At 41.7% G+C, this 15,783-nt stretch overlaps 1 protein-coding gene across 1 annotated transcript in view; it reads right to left on the bottom strand.

Annotated features, from left to right (window-relative positions):
- Window positions 1-9,067, bottom strand: part of MED14 (mediator complex subunit 14) — a 34,785-nt gene extending 25,718 nt beyond the window's left edge. Inside the window, exons 1-5 of the mRNA XM_057378234.1 lie at window positions 8,872-9,067; window positions 7,508-7,534; window positions 3,071-3,176; window positions 2,299-2,472; window positions 1,744-1,873 (exon numbers count right to left, since the gene is read on the bottom strand). Of these exons, the coding sequence (XP_057234217.1) occupies window positions 1,744-1,873; window positions 2,299-2,472; window positions 3,071-3,176; window positions 7,508-7,534; window positions 8,872-9,047 (613 nt within the window). The 5' untranslated portion in view covers window positions 9,048-9,067. The remainder of the gene's footprint in view (window positions 1-1,743; window positions 1,874-2,298; window positions 2,473-3,070; window positions 3,177-7,507; window positions 7,535-8,871) is intronic.
- Window positions 9,068-15,783: the final 6,716 nt, after the last annotated feature.

Genomic DNA, 15,783 nt, shown 5'->3' with positions numbered 1-15,783 from the left:
AATCCTAAGATGCCTCAAAAGAATAGTGTGGTAGCTCCTGGCACTCATAATGGATTACTTCCCTATCATTTCTGCTCTGTTGCTTATGTTTCCATGCAACTCTSAACATTTTACAGTCTGCAACAGAGCCAATGTCAATAAGCAGTATAGACAGATGTACAAACTGTCCTGAAGTTAACTTGGTAAATCTGGTAACTTGTTAACACTTGTGCTTCTGTAGTACAGAGTAATACTGAGCTGACTAGCAGCCTGACAAACAAAACATCTGGCTGAAATATTCCTATTCTTTGCTACTATCAACAATGAATGCTTTCAGCAATATTCAAATGACATTCAGAACATGGATCTCAGCCCCGGCAGAAATCTAGCCCTGAAAAGACAACTCGCTGCAAAACATTTATTTAATATTAAAATATTAGAAATCCATTTTCATGTGAGGAAGATAATCTTTTGCAGAATTTATATATATATACAACAATATATATATTTATATATATATATACAACAATTTATATATATACACAACAAGCAAAGTTGCACACTATTTATCTAATTGACACGTACATCCTCACACCTCTATGAATGCTGCTATCTTTCAAGAATTGGGGGCAAAGACTTTAAAACTATGCAAGCAAGGTCATAAAAATAATGAGAGGCAGAGCAAACAAGTAAGTACAAGTCCTTACTCCAACCTGCAGGTCAACCTTCTTCTAGGTCATTTAACAAACTATGCCATATACCTTTACAGTTATAGACATACAGAAATATTCCTGCAAAAATTTTAACCATTTAACTCATGAAGCTTCATTTTCAAGAGCAACCCAGACATGCTCTTAAAACAAATCACACTCCAAATCAGAAACTAATAGTGATTGAAATGTTYAGTTAATTCAAGACTCTCAAGAGCTCAGACATTTTATCCATATATTATTCATTTATACTTCCATTAGACAAAAATGCCTCTAATACTGATAGTGCAAGCACTTACACAGGGACTAGAGAAAACTAGCACTAAGATTCTTCAGAAACATTTTGGATCTAGGTCTGTGGGGAATGGTTCACAAATGGCTAACCTTGTCTTGGTTAAAAGCATGGACTAGGTCAATTCCCACCCTACTGTCTGTGATTTTGCAATAACCTAGTCCAGTTCATAGCCATCTCTCCTGTAAAAAAGGTTGTCTTAATGTTTACCACTACTTGGGCTAAATTAAAACAGAGACATCAAAACAGCTTAAGAGATCTGGCACTGTGGTGAGCCACTGTACAAAAGGCATGGATAACTATGAACAAATTCTGTGCCTGAACATGAATATCAAAACAGCTTAAAAAAGCAACATTAGAGTGACTTGTTTAAACCCAAGTTCAAAGAGWTTCTRCAGAAAGACCTAACAGTTTAACYAAGYTGCAYTGTAAAATTAAATTAARATGAAGTAGAACAATRACARTTTCATAAAGCATTTGCTGAAAGAGCAAGACAATGACTAAAAACTTCTGGCATTACATGCAGAGGTTTTCTTCTTGAGACTAAATAATACTTCAGCAATGTTATCAGTGTCTTCATTTTTCAAACAGGGAAAAACCCACATATTTGGATGTCATACAGAGACAGGATCCCAGTCTTAACAGATGAAGTATCCTTAATAGTCTCACTTAGGCTATCATTTAGCTTTGCTCTAGCATAAAACAACAATTTTAAATCAGCCTGCAATAATGTATATTTCAAAAAGTAATTCTAGTTCTTACCAACTGTAAGATTTGCCAGCTGTGGAGGGAGATCTGTAGTCACGAGTCGATGGCGAAGGATCTGGTTTAGCTGATGAAGCGTGGTTTGCTTCTCACTCTTTGTTATTGGGTCAGGAGGGATTATTTTATCCTGTTACAATAAACACAAATAAGTTTACATATCTCAGACAGGTATAGAATATTCACAGCAGCAATTGTGAAAACCAACCAGACTGGAAGTCTGAAAATATAAATACCACAGGCCATTGCCCAGTGAAGTTTTATATCTCACTTTCAGATTTGCTTTCTAGCTGATTACATTTCACCCAAGACTGACCACAGAACAAAATCACTAAATTTGGCGGAACTAAATAAATGGAGGGAATGTTTTCCAGGGAAAGCACACCTTGTTCAAACAGGAAGTGTTCTGCATGAGAAACCGATACTACAGAGACTTGGCACTAGGCCTGTATTGAGCTACAGTTTCATCTGCACACACACAACTCGTTTGATTACYGAGTATTTGATGCTGTACAGGGGATTCCTACATCCCCCAGACATGGCAGAGTTATTTACCCTAATGCAGGTGGGCAGCCGAGGGTAGGATCCAGTTGTCAGAACATCAATTGCATATGGGATGGCAAAGCTGGGCAGCCGAGCATGAACCAAAGCATCTCGAGCCARCGATGCCAGACGATCAGCGGTGTCCACAAACAATATGGCTTGCTGATCTAAGAAACTGGATATCATCTGCAGAGGACAAGGAGTTAAAAAAATAAGTATGTGTCAAAAAAATGCAGAAATCAATGGTCCTTTATACTCAGGTTATCTGTCACTTCTWATTCAAGTAACTATATTTACAAAACAAAGAAAGAATGAATATTCTGGCCACTTCCTATATTCACATGCAAGGACATTTAAAATCCACATGCCATTCCAGATGCTGTGGGAGATTTGTACAGCCTCACAGCTCCTTATCTGCTGATTGCTATTGGAATGCAAYCATACTTGTTTGTAATCACCAGGTGCCTGTAATTCTGCAACATTCTGGACTTTATTCGTATTTATCCAAGATCAGGATGGAAGTGATAATAAGAACTAACACACTCAGATCACCATCTTCTCTCTCTGTCCTATTACCTAAACCCACAGCAATCCTGGAACTATGCGCAGACTAGCCTTTCATTTTRTGCCACTGATGAGTTTTAACATGAACTGTTAAAAAACAAGACTACACAATTTCTGAACAGGAATTTAAAAAAAAAAAATCTTTAGTAAAAAGAAGTCAGGGTGCAGCAATATCCCATAKCCCTCAAAGGTTGTTTCAGCCAGCCTGTCTCTTACTTACCGCACACTTTTCCACCTTCCCAGCATTATTAGCCCACTTGACCAAGGCTAACAAACGAACAAACAGCTGACGAGTGCGACTTGCAAACTGCACTATCTCTATTTTTCTGGAAAAAAAACAAATGTACATTAAGCCAGTGCCCAGATATATTTTAACTGTCTGGCAATTAAGAAAATCAGAGCTGTAATGATAACTTCTAATTGTGTTAAGGCAGGCATCAATAATATGTAGCTTATTTGATTAAGAGTATGGGGGAGAAAAAAGTCTCTGTTGTGAATTCCCAAAAACATRCATGAATTCTAACAAATCAAGACTGTCAGGGGAAACAAAAAGCATATTCATAGGAATTAATCACTGACTGTTAAGAGAAACAATTTCATACTGAACTCAACTAAATTACCTTTACACCTTTAATGGGATTTCTCCAAGGCTTAAGATTAAGTTAAAGTAGGGAACATATCCAAGGGTTACAAGACCTGTCAGTAACATTACACTTACATTCACTGTAAACAAACAAATAAACAAGATACTAAACAAAATATCATTCTAGCATTTTTAAAACATATTTACACAGTATGTCACAACATGGAAATAGGATGGTGGTGGGGAAGACCACAAAAACCCCACCTTTTAACTTTCCTCTCCATTTCTGCSTTGCAAAGAAATTGAGATAAGAACTTACTGACCCTCAATATTCCTCCCACCATTCTTTGTATGAGATAGTCAAAATGAAGAMGTGTATATCCACATGTCTTCAAGAGTTATTTTTTGTGAAAGAGAATGCAATAGGAGCACAGGCAGATTTTCATGCTTCATTACAGATCTACATTGTAGATGGATCAGTCAAGACACACAGATCTACACTGTGGATCTGTAATACCATACACTCTGAAATACCACTTCATCAACTRTTTATAGAGGTTTGCCCTGCCTTTCTATGTGTTCAATTTACTAATTTCATCATGGTTTTCTACTTAGTTTGAAAAAAAAAGCCAAACTTAAGGTGTTTTCCTGAAAGTTTTCCAAAGTAACAGAAGCATTTGGACAAAAAGAACATTAATTAGTACATAAGATATTGGCCTCTACAAAACAGAAGCTGCACCTCCTTCTGATTCCAATCTGTAAAATGCAAACACATAACCCAGAGAGAGWCTGATTCTGCTGAGAGTGCTGGTGTAATGAGGTTAACTCTTCTGGGAAAGTAAAGTGTAATGTGCTTGTAGCAGATGAACATGTAAGGCCAGAAGCACAACTAATACCATCTGGTCCTGTTTCTTCCATTACATACTGTGAACCTCATCCAAGAACTTGGGCATTAAGCCAATAACTTCTCTGTGTTCTAGAGCACATGTTTTGGAATGGCATTCAGACTGATATTAAGATTTCAAGTGGTGGACAAGCTGTTATACGTACACACTGCTCTAACAGTAACCACACTCTGAAAACAAGACATTGAGAATTTTGAAAGATTCAGAAAAACTTGGTAAGATTTGAAAGATGGCTACAGTGAGTCATTAGAAAACCAGCAATCTCTCAGACCAACTGCACAGAGAAGTTGCTAAAATCTAGTACTCATGTCAAACATCTAAGGTGAAAACAGCGTGATAGCAGGAAAAATTCCAATTCATGTTCTGTAACTGAAAATAATAAAAAAACCCCAACCCTCTAAAAGCACAACAATTTAATAATGAAAATGACTGGCAAATCTAGACAGTATTCCAGTAATTGTTCCATTAATACCACTTAAATTAAGTTAGAGAAGACTTGTTACTTTGATTTGACAGAATCCTGCTTCCAGAACCACCATCATCATCCCTGAATGACAACTGCACTGGGAATCTACTTCAGTAATAAAACAAAAAGGCTTTCAAATTTGCTGCATTGTCCTTCATTATAGGTACATGACCATATGCTGGGCTACACRGAAACAAACATTCAAGGAAGATGAAACTTCAGGAAAGAGCTTATTTACAAAACAAGAAACAAACCTAAAAGTCTTTCTAASAGTCATGCTGCTCAGTGCATTTTTTACCCCTGGTCTTCACTGCTAAGTTTGGATCTCAGATTGCAGATCCTTCAGACTAATGGCTGAATCTGGGGGAGTGAAGCGTTAGCTACTGTAGAATTAAATCATGTTAAGGACCACTTAAGCAAGCCTGAGATAGWAAAGTCCATTGGAGTGGATGGGCTGCATCCAAGGATTCTGAGAGAGCTAATCCATGCCACTGTAAAGTTGCTCTCTGTCATTTTCAAAATCCACAGCGATCAAAGGTATTGATGACAGCAAAAAGGCAAATACCATGTTCTTTTTCAAGAAGGCAAAGGAAGATATAGGGATCTATAGGTCAGTTGGGCTAACTTCAGTTAAGAAAAAAATTCATATRGCAAATCTTTCTCTAAGTTATGTCCAGATAAATACCAAGCAAGAAATTAGCCTGGAAACAACCATCAGAAAGTTGCCAAGGGCAAAACACGCCGGATCAACAAATTGCCTTCTACAGGATAAACTGCTCTGTGATCAAGGGCAGGTCARAAGATGCATTCACATTCCAAGGAAACATGGAAGGATGGACTGAGGAAGCTGAGTTTGCTCCTGCTTATGAAGAAAAGATCCTAATGCCATCTTCAAATATCTAAAAGGGTATTTTAGGGAAGATGGAACCAGRCTCTTTTCAGACGTGCAGAAGGCCAAGGAACAACAGCTACAAACCAGTGAAAAACTAGTTAGATATRAGGAAAACAAAGAAACACAGTGATGTGGTCAAAGACTGAAGTAGGTTACCCARAAAAAGATGATACTGGGCAAAACCCAGTCTCCATTACCAAGAAGAAAGCCCCTGTATTTCCAGTGGAACTCAGCACTATTAATTTTACACTACTGTACTAATGTTCTTTTTTAATCCAACCACTTTACTGTAAGAGTCATTTATTCCTACAATTGATAACTAATAAATGACCCTAAAAAAAAAGTACTGTATTGTACTATGATGCATAATTTCTCATCAATTTTTCTTATCAAAACATCTTTTAAATAGGCACTGTAGTATAGGACTTATATTTTATATGAACTTCATTAGAGCATAATGCCATCACATCTTCACTGAAGCATATATGCTATGTCACCAGGCTCCAGCTCCAAGAAATAGACTTTGAAGCCCAACTACTGCAGCCTTTGCAGGTCTCAAAGATGGGGAAAATATAGATAATTAAGCTACAGTGCTACATACTTCCTTCAAGAACTGGAAAGACATTTCACAAAGAAGAGTTTTAAGACAAAGGTAACAAGGATGTGAACACTTAATTTCAAGACAATTTCAGTCATAGGACACTCTTTGTACATTGAARGCTGTCATATTTTCTTTTCTCTGTAATCCATTGGGATTTAAGTTGTTGCCCCAGACCTATTGTATCCAACAAAGCAGAATCAAACCTCACCGAGAAATGCTAAATATCTAGATGGGAAAAGTTGTCCCATCAGTACAAGGAAGCTCTGGACCCAAGTGGAAAGTAATTTCTTCAGTAAACAGTGCGAAAATTAAAAACCCAAACTAAACCAAATCAAAACCCACACTGTTTCTCTTAATACAATACTGTGCAGAAGGGAAAGGGGTACAAGTAATAATTCCAGGTTGTGATTCCATGAAAATATGATTAAATCCACATGTTATGAGAGTTTTGGAAAGCTTCAGATAACAATTAATGATCATCCTMGTACACAGACTTCTTTATTAGGATTCTTAGGAATACCATACCTCCTGTATCTCTCTAAAGGAATTTAGGCCAATTGATATGTCAACACAAATAAAAGGAACAATATTYTGACCAGTTTCATAACATTTATTAAGGGAGAAACAGAAAAGTAAACAGATTTTTTTCAACTCAGCAGAGTGCCGTTCTGCTCTCTTACATTTGSTCTCTAATAATTTTCACACTTCAAAACCACATCGAAGAGGAGCAGAAAACAGTGCCCAGGATAAGAAAGATCAGGTAACATGAAAAAATGCAGAAAAGAGGTCTTTACCTTGTTGACATTGTTGAACTGCTTCTTCTGAACAAAAYATTTCTTTATCATACTAACTAGAATCTACTTAAATTCTCCAGTTCCCCTTCATGTCAGCTTTTCTGTCAATTCACTGTTTCAAGATTCATTAAGAAGAAAATACCCTTTACAGAGTTCACCTACTATGACAGCAACAAAAAAAAAAAAAAGCCCAACAACTCTAAAACCAAACACCAACAAAACCCAGTATTGTCAMTGATGCTGTGAAAAATTTTGAAACTATGTAATGACAGCAAGACAGACAGGGCTTATTTTCTTGYATAAAATCTAAAATTAGGACAAAAAGATTTTATTTAGACATTACTATACTAATCTTAATATCCTAATCAAAGCTCTATATTTTAACATGCATGACAGATTCTCTTATCATAACTCACCTTTCCATATCAGTCTTTCTTGGTAATCTATATGAAAGAAGAGGGGRAAAAAAWGTATTATATGYWGTTTTATTACATTTCAGACAACTAGAAATTCTGTTAGCAACCATCAAATACAGGTACTTTTACGCAACTACAAAGTATATAAAAATCAGTACCATGAGTCACCTGTCAYTACTCTGTACCAGGCAAACTGGAACTGGTCAAATTAATTGAAAAGGTTGATGAAGGCTGCTGAAATCAGTTACTCAATACACACCATAAACATATAGGAAATATCAGTCATATATGGCTGATATTTTGGAAGTTTTTTCAAAGCAAACTAAAACACCTAAATTCCTTGTCCTTTACAGAGTTTGAACATTCTTAACCTCACATCAGAAAAACTTCTTTTTGCAAACTTCCCAGACATGGTACTGTACAAGAGCTTTACCTATTTTTTTCCCATTTGTTCTGTGTGTCACTTCTTAAAACACACAGCTTCCCCACAAGAATCTCTACGGTTAAACGAAGTAAGAGGGAAACAGGTTTATTCAGAGTCCCAATGCTTTCAGGAAAGTTTTTCTTGCCCAAAAACATTCCTTTGTTTTGACACTTCAAACACAATAACATCGGCACAGATCATTAAGTAAACGTAAATAACTTATTTGCCAAAAWTAATCAAATGGTATTTTAAAAACTACAGAGGTAAGTCAAGGAGTTGCATCATATGAAAATACCTCGTTTCAGACATTCCAGTTTCACATACTTTAGTATCAGTACTAGCACTACAGCTGGGGTTTTTTGGCAGTAATTTGGGGGCAAACTTAAGCATTTAGGCAGCCAATCTGCAGCTGCTCTCAGTTCTCAGAGTCATCTTCTCTGTTTATGACAGATCACTCAGCAGCTTTYGCTGTGCCCCTGGACACAGCCTGATGCAGAGACCAACCCACCTGCACAGGCATCTCCCCAGGTGGGAGAATTGGCAAGGGTATTTACAAGAGCAAGACTGGCAGAATGGGTTCAAATTGAACAAGTTTAGATTAGATATCAGGAGAAAATTTTTCCCTGTGAAGGTGGTGATGCACTGGCACAGGTTGCGCAGAGAAGCTGTGGATGCCCCATCCCTGGAAGTGYTCCAGGCCAGRCTGGATGSGGCTCTGAGCAACCTGGTCCAGTGGAAGGGAGGGGAGAAGACTGGAACTGGATGATCTTTATGGTCTCTTCCAACCCAAAGCACTCTGTGAATAGGAAAGCGCAACGACCTCCCCCCACTCCGGCCCCGGATGAGCTCCGGGACAGATCCCTGGCGAGGCCTCCGCATCCTCCCGGGATGCTGCGAGGCGGCACCGCCAGCCGGGCACGGAGAGATCTGCGGCACTCACAGGTCGGCCAGCACGGTGAGCTCGGCGTAGGTGCGGTGCAGGAGGAAGTCGATGAGGGTGCTGAGGCGGTAGCCGGGGCTGGCGGCGGCTGTCACGGCGCCGGGGGCCGGCGGGGCCGGGGCTGACGCGGGGCCGGCCGGCACCAGCTGGGCGCTCTCCAGCTGCACCGGCGCCATGGCGGCGGCGGCGCCTCAGCCCCGGGCAGGAGCCGCGCGGCAGCCCGGGAACGGCTCCCGGCAGCGCCGGCACCGCGCCCGGCTCGCCCCGCACGCAGGAGCGGGGAAGGAGCGGCGGGAGCGGGGCGGCTCCGCAGCGCTCAGAGCCCGCCGGGCGCAGGGGCCGCCGCCATGATGGGGCACGGAACCGGAAGCGAACGGGGAACCTTTCCGGGAAACGCGGGCGGGGCGGCGGGACACGGGGAGGGACACGGGATAGGGGATAACACACGGGATAGGGGGAGGGACACGGAATAGGGGATAACACACGGGATGTGGAAATAACACACGGGATAGGGGGATAACAAACGGGATGTGGGGATAACACACGGGATATGGGGATAACACACGGGATATGGGATACACGGGATAGGGGGATAACACACGGGATATGGGGATAACACACGGGATATGGGGATAACACACGGGATATGGGGATAACACACGGGATATGGGGATAACACACGGGATATGGGAATGGATACACACGGGACACGGGGAGGGACACGGGGATACACGGGATCGGGGGATAACGCACGGGATATGGGGATACACGGGATATGGGGATACACACGGGATATGGGCATGGATACACACGGGACACGGGGAGGGACACGGGGATACACGGGATCGGGGGATAACGCACGGGATATGGGATACACACGGGATATGGGAATGGATACACACGGGACACGGGGAGGGACACGGGGATACACGGGATATGGGGACACACGGGATATGGGATACACACAGGATGTGGGGATAACACACGGGATATGGGGATACACGGGATATGGGGATAACACACGGGATATGGGGATGGATACACACGGGACACGGGGAGGGACACGGGGATACACGGGATATGGGATACAACGGGACACGGGGAGGGACACGGGATAGGGGACTAACACACGGGATATACACGGGATAGGGGGATAACACACGGGATAGGGGGAGGGACACGGGATAGGGGAGTAACACACAGGATACACACGGGATAGGGGGACACGGGGAGGGACACGGGGATACACACGGGATATGGGGATAACACACGGGATATGGGGATGGATACACACGGGACACGGGGAGGGACAGGGGACGGGGACACACGGGACATGAGGATACACACGGGACATGGGGACACACACGGGATATGGGGATAACACCCGGGACACTGGGAGGGACACGGGACAGGGGGATGCACGGGATATGGGACACACAGGGGATATGGGGATAACACACGGGATATGGCGACATGCGGGACATGGGGAGGGACCCGGGACATGGGGACGGACACACACGGGACACACACGGGACATGGGGATACACGGGTTATGGGGACACACACGGGACACGGGGATACGGGACATGGGGACACACACGGGACACGGGGATACAGGACATGGGGACACACACGGGACACGGGACGTGGGAGTGACACACGGGATATGGGGACACGCACGGGACATGGGGACACACACGGGACATGAGGACACCACGGGATATGGGGACACGGGACATGGGGATAACACGGGACATGCTTAAGGAGCTCTGTGTCTCTCCTGTGCTGAGGAGCTCCAAACTGGTCACAGCACTCCAGGTGGTCCTCACCAGGGCAGAGCAGAGGGCCAGAATCACCTTCCTGCCCATGTTACTGAAATCCAGAGTGAAGGAGAACCAGCTTATGGACTTGGCACTGCAGGAGAGCCTTTGATACGGCTCTTGAGGCTGTCCAGGCACAGTGGGCTCTGTTGGGCACCAGGATGGCCAACTCCTTCCAAAGTACTCGGGAAACAGAGCATTTGTGATGGGTATCCAAATGAGAAGCACTAGTGTAACATCCTCCTTTGAAGTCTTTGTTAAAGACAGAAAAAAGAGCCATGGGCAGCAGAGCATCCAGTGGGATCAGGTGATAAACACAAAACAGTGGGAACTTTTTTCMTGTTTCTGTCTTACAGATCAGCTGACACCTCTGAAGGCAGGGAGAAGGAAGGTCTGTAAACAGCCTGAAGATTGATGTGCTGTGTACTGGTTACCAAAGGGGACTATGTAAGGAAACTATAAATCCTGGGTGTTTTGTGTCGTGATTCACTCAAGTGTTAAATCATAAATTCTTGCCTTATGATTACAAAGAAATCCCTGAAATAAACACAATAAACACCCAAACTCCTCCAACTTTAATAAAAAGAAGGAAAGGTCCTATTTGTTTTGTATGAAGTGCAGACTTTTAAAAACCTCTCCTCTTACTCATATCTTTCCAGGAAGGTTTAATATTAAAGGAAGCATTTTTCAACCTGGGAAGTGTGTAATCAGTTTAGTAAGAATACCAATAACAGATCCAGGTAGGAAGGGCAGTATTGCTGCAGCTAAGAGCCATGCCAGGTTTGTAGGCTGCTTCAGTCAGGGTCAGATGAACCTTGGGACTGGGGGTGAGTGATGATTGTTGGCTGGGAATATTTTGTTCCTAAAATCACTGACATGTGTTTATACCTAACTTTTGCCTTTTTAAGAATTTTTTTTTCTTATTTAAGTTAGTTGAGAGGGTTTTTTTTAATACAGATGAAAGAAATATTTACTTTGTGCTGTTTATATAAATGGATCTTTAAAGAGCAGAATAAGTACTCTCTGGATCATATTGTGATATAAGTTTTTGGCTTAATGTATTATTAGTTCTTGTCTGCCCATTTCAAAGGTTTTCTTCCAAATATTTGAAAATCTATTTTTTCCCACTGTAGATGCATGAATAAATGCAATATACTCATTTTATGGCCAGCTAGCTGCACTAATGAAGAAAATACTGACTTACATGCACAGGAATCTGATTAGTCMGTTTATGAGAACTATAGCTTAGAAATACAGGATTTTAAATTGTTTTTCCCCTTTCTTCCCATCTCTTCTCTTCCCTTCTGATTTAGTCCATAATAMAGTTTCCATTGATTTCAGTGGCACRAGCGCAGACTTGGTTGATGAAAAAGCAGGTGGGAGATTCTGATGCAGTTTAGCTTTTCCCCTGTTAGAATCYTTCCTCAGAAAAGCTCTGGTCTTGGTGGATTATTCAGCATTGCTTGGATGTCCTCAGCTTGTTGCCTCTTTCCTTTTCTCTTGGAGAGAAGTTAATCAGTGCTGTGGCACAGATTGTGCTGAGCTCTCCTCTTGCATGGCYGCGTAGGAAAGAAGCTCTTGATACYGTCTTCAAAKAAAGGAGGAGCAGCTRCAGAGAMATTTCAGAAGCTCAAGGTTTACATTTGTGCACCCACAGCAATTGTACCCTTGGGAGACTTGACAAGATCAGTTGTTTTAACAGTAAGCTGGAGATGAGCGTTAGGAGTTCAAAAACAGGTGACTGGCCTGTTTGCAGGCCAGTTGTGCAGAGAAAYGTTTAAGTTTTCTGCTTCTTGTTGCCTTTCTGAGGTTGGCAGTGCTACCAGTCTTTGACACAAGTACYTTTAGGAAGGATGAGCATTGTGCCTAAATTCAAAACCAAAATTTGAAGGAACTGGAAGTAGGTTCCAGAAATCTGTTGGGTGGCAAAGGCAAAACCACGTGAGGGAGAAAGCTGGGCTGGTGGGGTTGCTGGAAATAGTAATGGGAYTTCTGGGGTAGAGAGGGCTCCCTGCAAAAGCTACTGTATTTTCATTTGTATTTACTCTCTTCATTCAGCAGGTTTCTGTCTCATGCCGTTTAAACCTGGTAACAAATTTTCTCGTGGCAATGGGAAGAGAAAAGGCCTGGTAAGTCTCACACAAGCATTGACTCTGAGCCCAGGCTTTCTTGCAGGTGGACAATCCCTCACACAGACAYTCACTGTGGCATTGGGTCTGTGTCCAGCTGAGTGTCCAGCAAGGCTGGCCCAAACACAGTGTTGGAATGGCTTGGGTTGGAAGGGACCTAAAACATCATCCAGTGCCAAGCTGCCTGCCATGGACAGGGACACCTTTCACTAGAACATGTTGCTCAAACTCCATCCAGCCTGGTTTTGAACAATCCCAGGGATGGGAGAGCCACAGCTTCTGTGGTCATCCTGTGCTCGTGTCTCACAGTAAAGCATCCATCTTGATGTCTAGCTGGGCCTGGATCATCTCCTCATGGAGCACGGACAGGGCCTTAGAGCCTCAGGGGAAGCAGGGCAGTGTCTGGCAAGAGGATGTGGTACGGATACAGGGAATTGGGGTGRTGGCCCTGCAGTCCCTGGATCAGCCTGGCCAGCTCCTGCTGTGTGCAGTGTGTGCCCCACTGTGTGACACAGGATGGGGAAGGGGCTTGAGGAGAAGCCATTGAGGAGAGGTCTGTTCAGCCTGGAAGAGACTGAGGGGAGACCTCAGTGCAGTCACAGCTTCCTTGTGAGGGGGACAGGAGGGGCAGGCACTGATCTCTTCACTCTCATGACCAGTGACAGGTCTTGAGGAAATGGCATGAAGCTGAGTCAGGGATGTTTAGGTTGGATATCAGGAAAAAGCTTTTCCCCCAGAGGGTGGTTGGGCACTGGAACAGTGCAGTGGTCACAGCACTGACAGAGCTCAGGAAGTGTTTGGACAATGCTCTCAGGCATATGGGGTGACTCTTGGGGTGTCCCGTGCAGGGCCAGGAGTTGGACTTGATGATCCTTGTGGGTCTCTTCCAACTCAGCTTATTCTATGATTCCATGATTCCATGGTTCTARTGATTGCACCCCTCTGTATGTAAAAAGCCTGACTTCAGATAAGGATTTGTTGGTTGATTAAAACCTGTTGCTATTTAGCCATGGAGCTGACAGGGTTATAGAGCTAATGGGAAGGACGACAGGTGACTTTCTGTTTCCAGGGAAGTTAAACATTTACTGTTCCTTGGAACCTTGGGGCAAATGTTCAGTGGGAGGGAGGCAGACAATATCGTTCTCTACCAGGCAGGCTCTGAGCTGTCTTSTGTTTGTGTAGCTTAGAGCTTGGTCATTCCGTTTCTCTGTCAGGCTTTTTAATCAGAGAAATGTTTAATCATGCAGGAGCCTTCTGAACTTGACATTTAGGGTTTTTTTTTAATAATAAGAAATAATAGCAAGCAAATGTAGTGCAAAAATTTCTTGTTAATMATTTAATTAATAGTGTTGAGACATTTAGCAATGTTGTATCCAAATGCCTATATAAATTGTGAGTAATAAGAGTTTGATATCTTTCATTCTTTTCAGCAGACATGAGAGAATCATAGTGTGGGAGAGTTCCCACATATATTATCAGTAATTGCAGTGCTGCATATTATAAACTTACAGACCTTACAATTCAACAAAATTTAAGATATGTATTTAAATTCTAGTGASATATCGTGTGTCACTATCAGATCTTGCACATACCAATATCCAAAAAGATTAGACTTTTCCATTGTAGCACTTGTATGAATATAAGACTTTTTCTATAATGTTGTGCTAAAAGTCCAGTAGGAAAATATCAACGACCTTTTAATTACAAATGATTTTATGTCTTGTATCTTCATTAGCTATCATTTTTTTTAGTTAAAAGTACTTTTGAAATTAATTAATATGTTAACGGTCCAGTACTTTAGGCCACAAATCACTGGTTTGTGAATTGTACAGGCTTACTGCACCTAAAATAGAGCATTCTTTGCAAAATTGTGTGTGTGTGTTAGAGGAAGAGGTTTGTAGCTGGTTACTGTATATGTGCTCTGCTTTTTTTCTGTTTATTAAAAGAGTCACAAAGGGAACCAGTTAAAAAAGAGAAAGCCTCCAACCTATAAGCTTTAAAATTTTAATACAAGTCTCTTTTTTGATCTGCTTTGTTTGTAGGGTCAAGTTTCACRACTGTTTTTTTGAATGGTAGAAAATCTATAGTAACAGATTGAGAGTTCTCTGTCAGTCACTCTGGTTAGCAAGACAGAGAATCTCTTGTGCAGTGTGCAGTAAAGTACASCCCAGTTCTAATTATGTGTTGTGAACAACTTAAGAAAAGCAACATTCTCCAAGTCGTAAAATAGTATCTTTGATTTTATTTGAATTTACAAAAGTCCCCTTTCTTATGAGAAGGCAAAATGGATTATTTTTTTTAATCCTGAGCATAGCTCAGTATTACTCTGAGTTTCTTTTCAGGCTTCTTTACTAACAATGTTGATATCCAGTGTAAATTTTAAATTGATTCATCTCTGTCACACTGGAACTAAAGCCAGTTAAAGGCCTTGCTATCCTCAAAAGACTGTATTTTCATTATTATTGTAAATAAGTTAATTACAACTCCATTTACTATTTTAACCACAGAAGCTGCATTTTTTCTGTGTGTAAAAAAATGCTTTGTTCACAAGTAATTCTGAAATGGGAGCAAAACAGTGACATCCTTTCTGTACCCCACATCTTTGAAAAGCTAACAAAGGAGAAAGAGCCCCTGATCTGGCAATCTGGCACATGGGGGTAAAGTGATGAATTGCACTGTTCAGTCACTGACTTGAACAACTTGACAATACCCTCCAAACCCTGTGATTTCTCCTTTTCTAACCATCCCTGGGTGTTACTTGTAATTTGAAAAAAAATACATGTGTGCTGAAAAAATACAAAGTGAGCCCTTATTTCAACATGAAAGCACTTTTGGCCAAAAGGATTTATCTGTGCAAACACCTAAAGAGATGGAGAGAATATCAGGGAAGTAGATGTGATTAGTCATACCCAGTGGGAGAAGGACTGCAGCTGTGAAGTATTCTGTCCTGACCTTAGAAGTAG

This window comes from Malurus melanocephalus, unplaced genomic scaffold, assembly GCF_030028575.1.
Source record: "Malurus melanocephalus ecotype Western Australia unplaced genomic scaffold, MMel_1.1 scaffold_349, whole genome shotgun sequence".
Taxonomy (NCBI): Eukaryota; Metazoa; Chordata; class Aves; order Passeriformes; family Maluridae; genus Malurus; species Malurus melanocephalus.
Note: the sequence above shows the minus strand (reverse complement) of the source record. Positions and strands in the feature narration are given on the sequence as shown.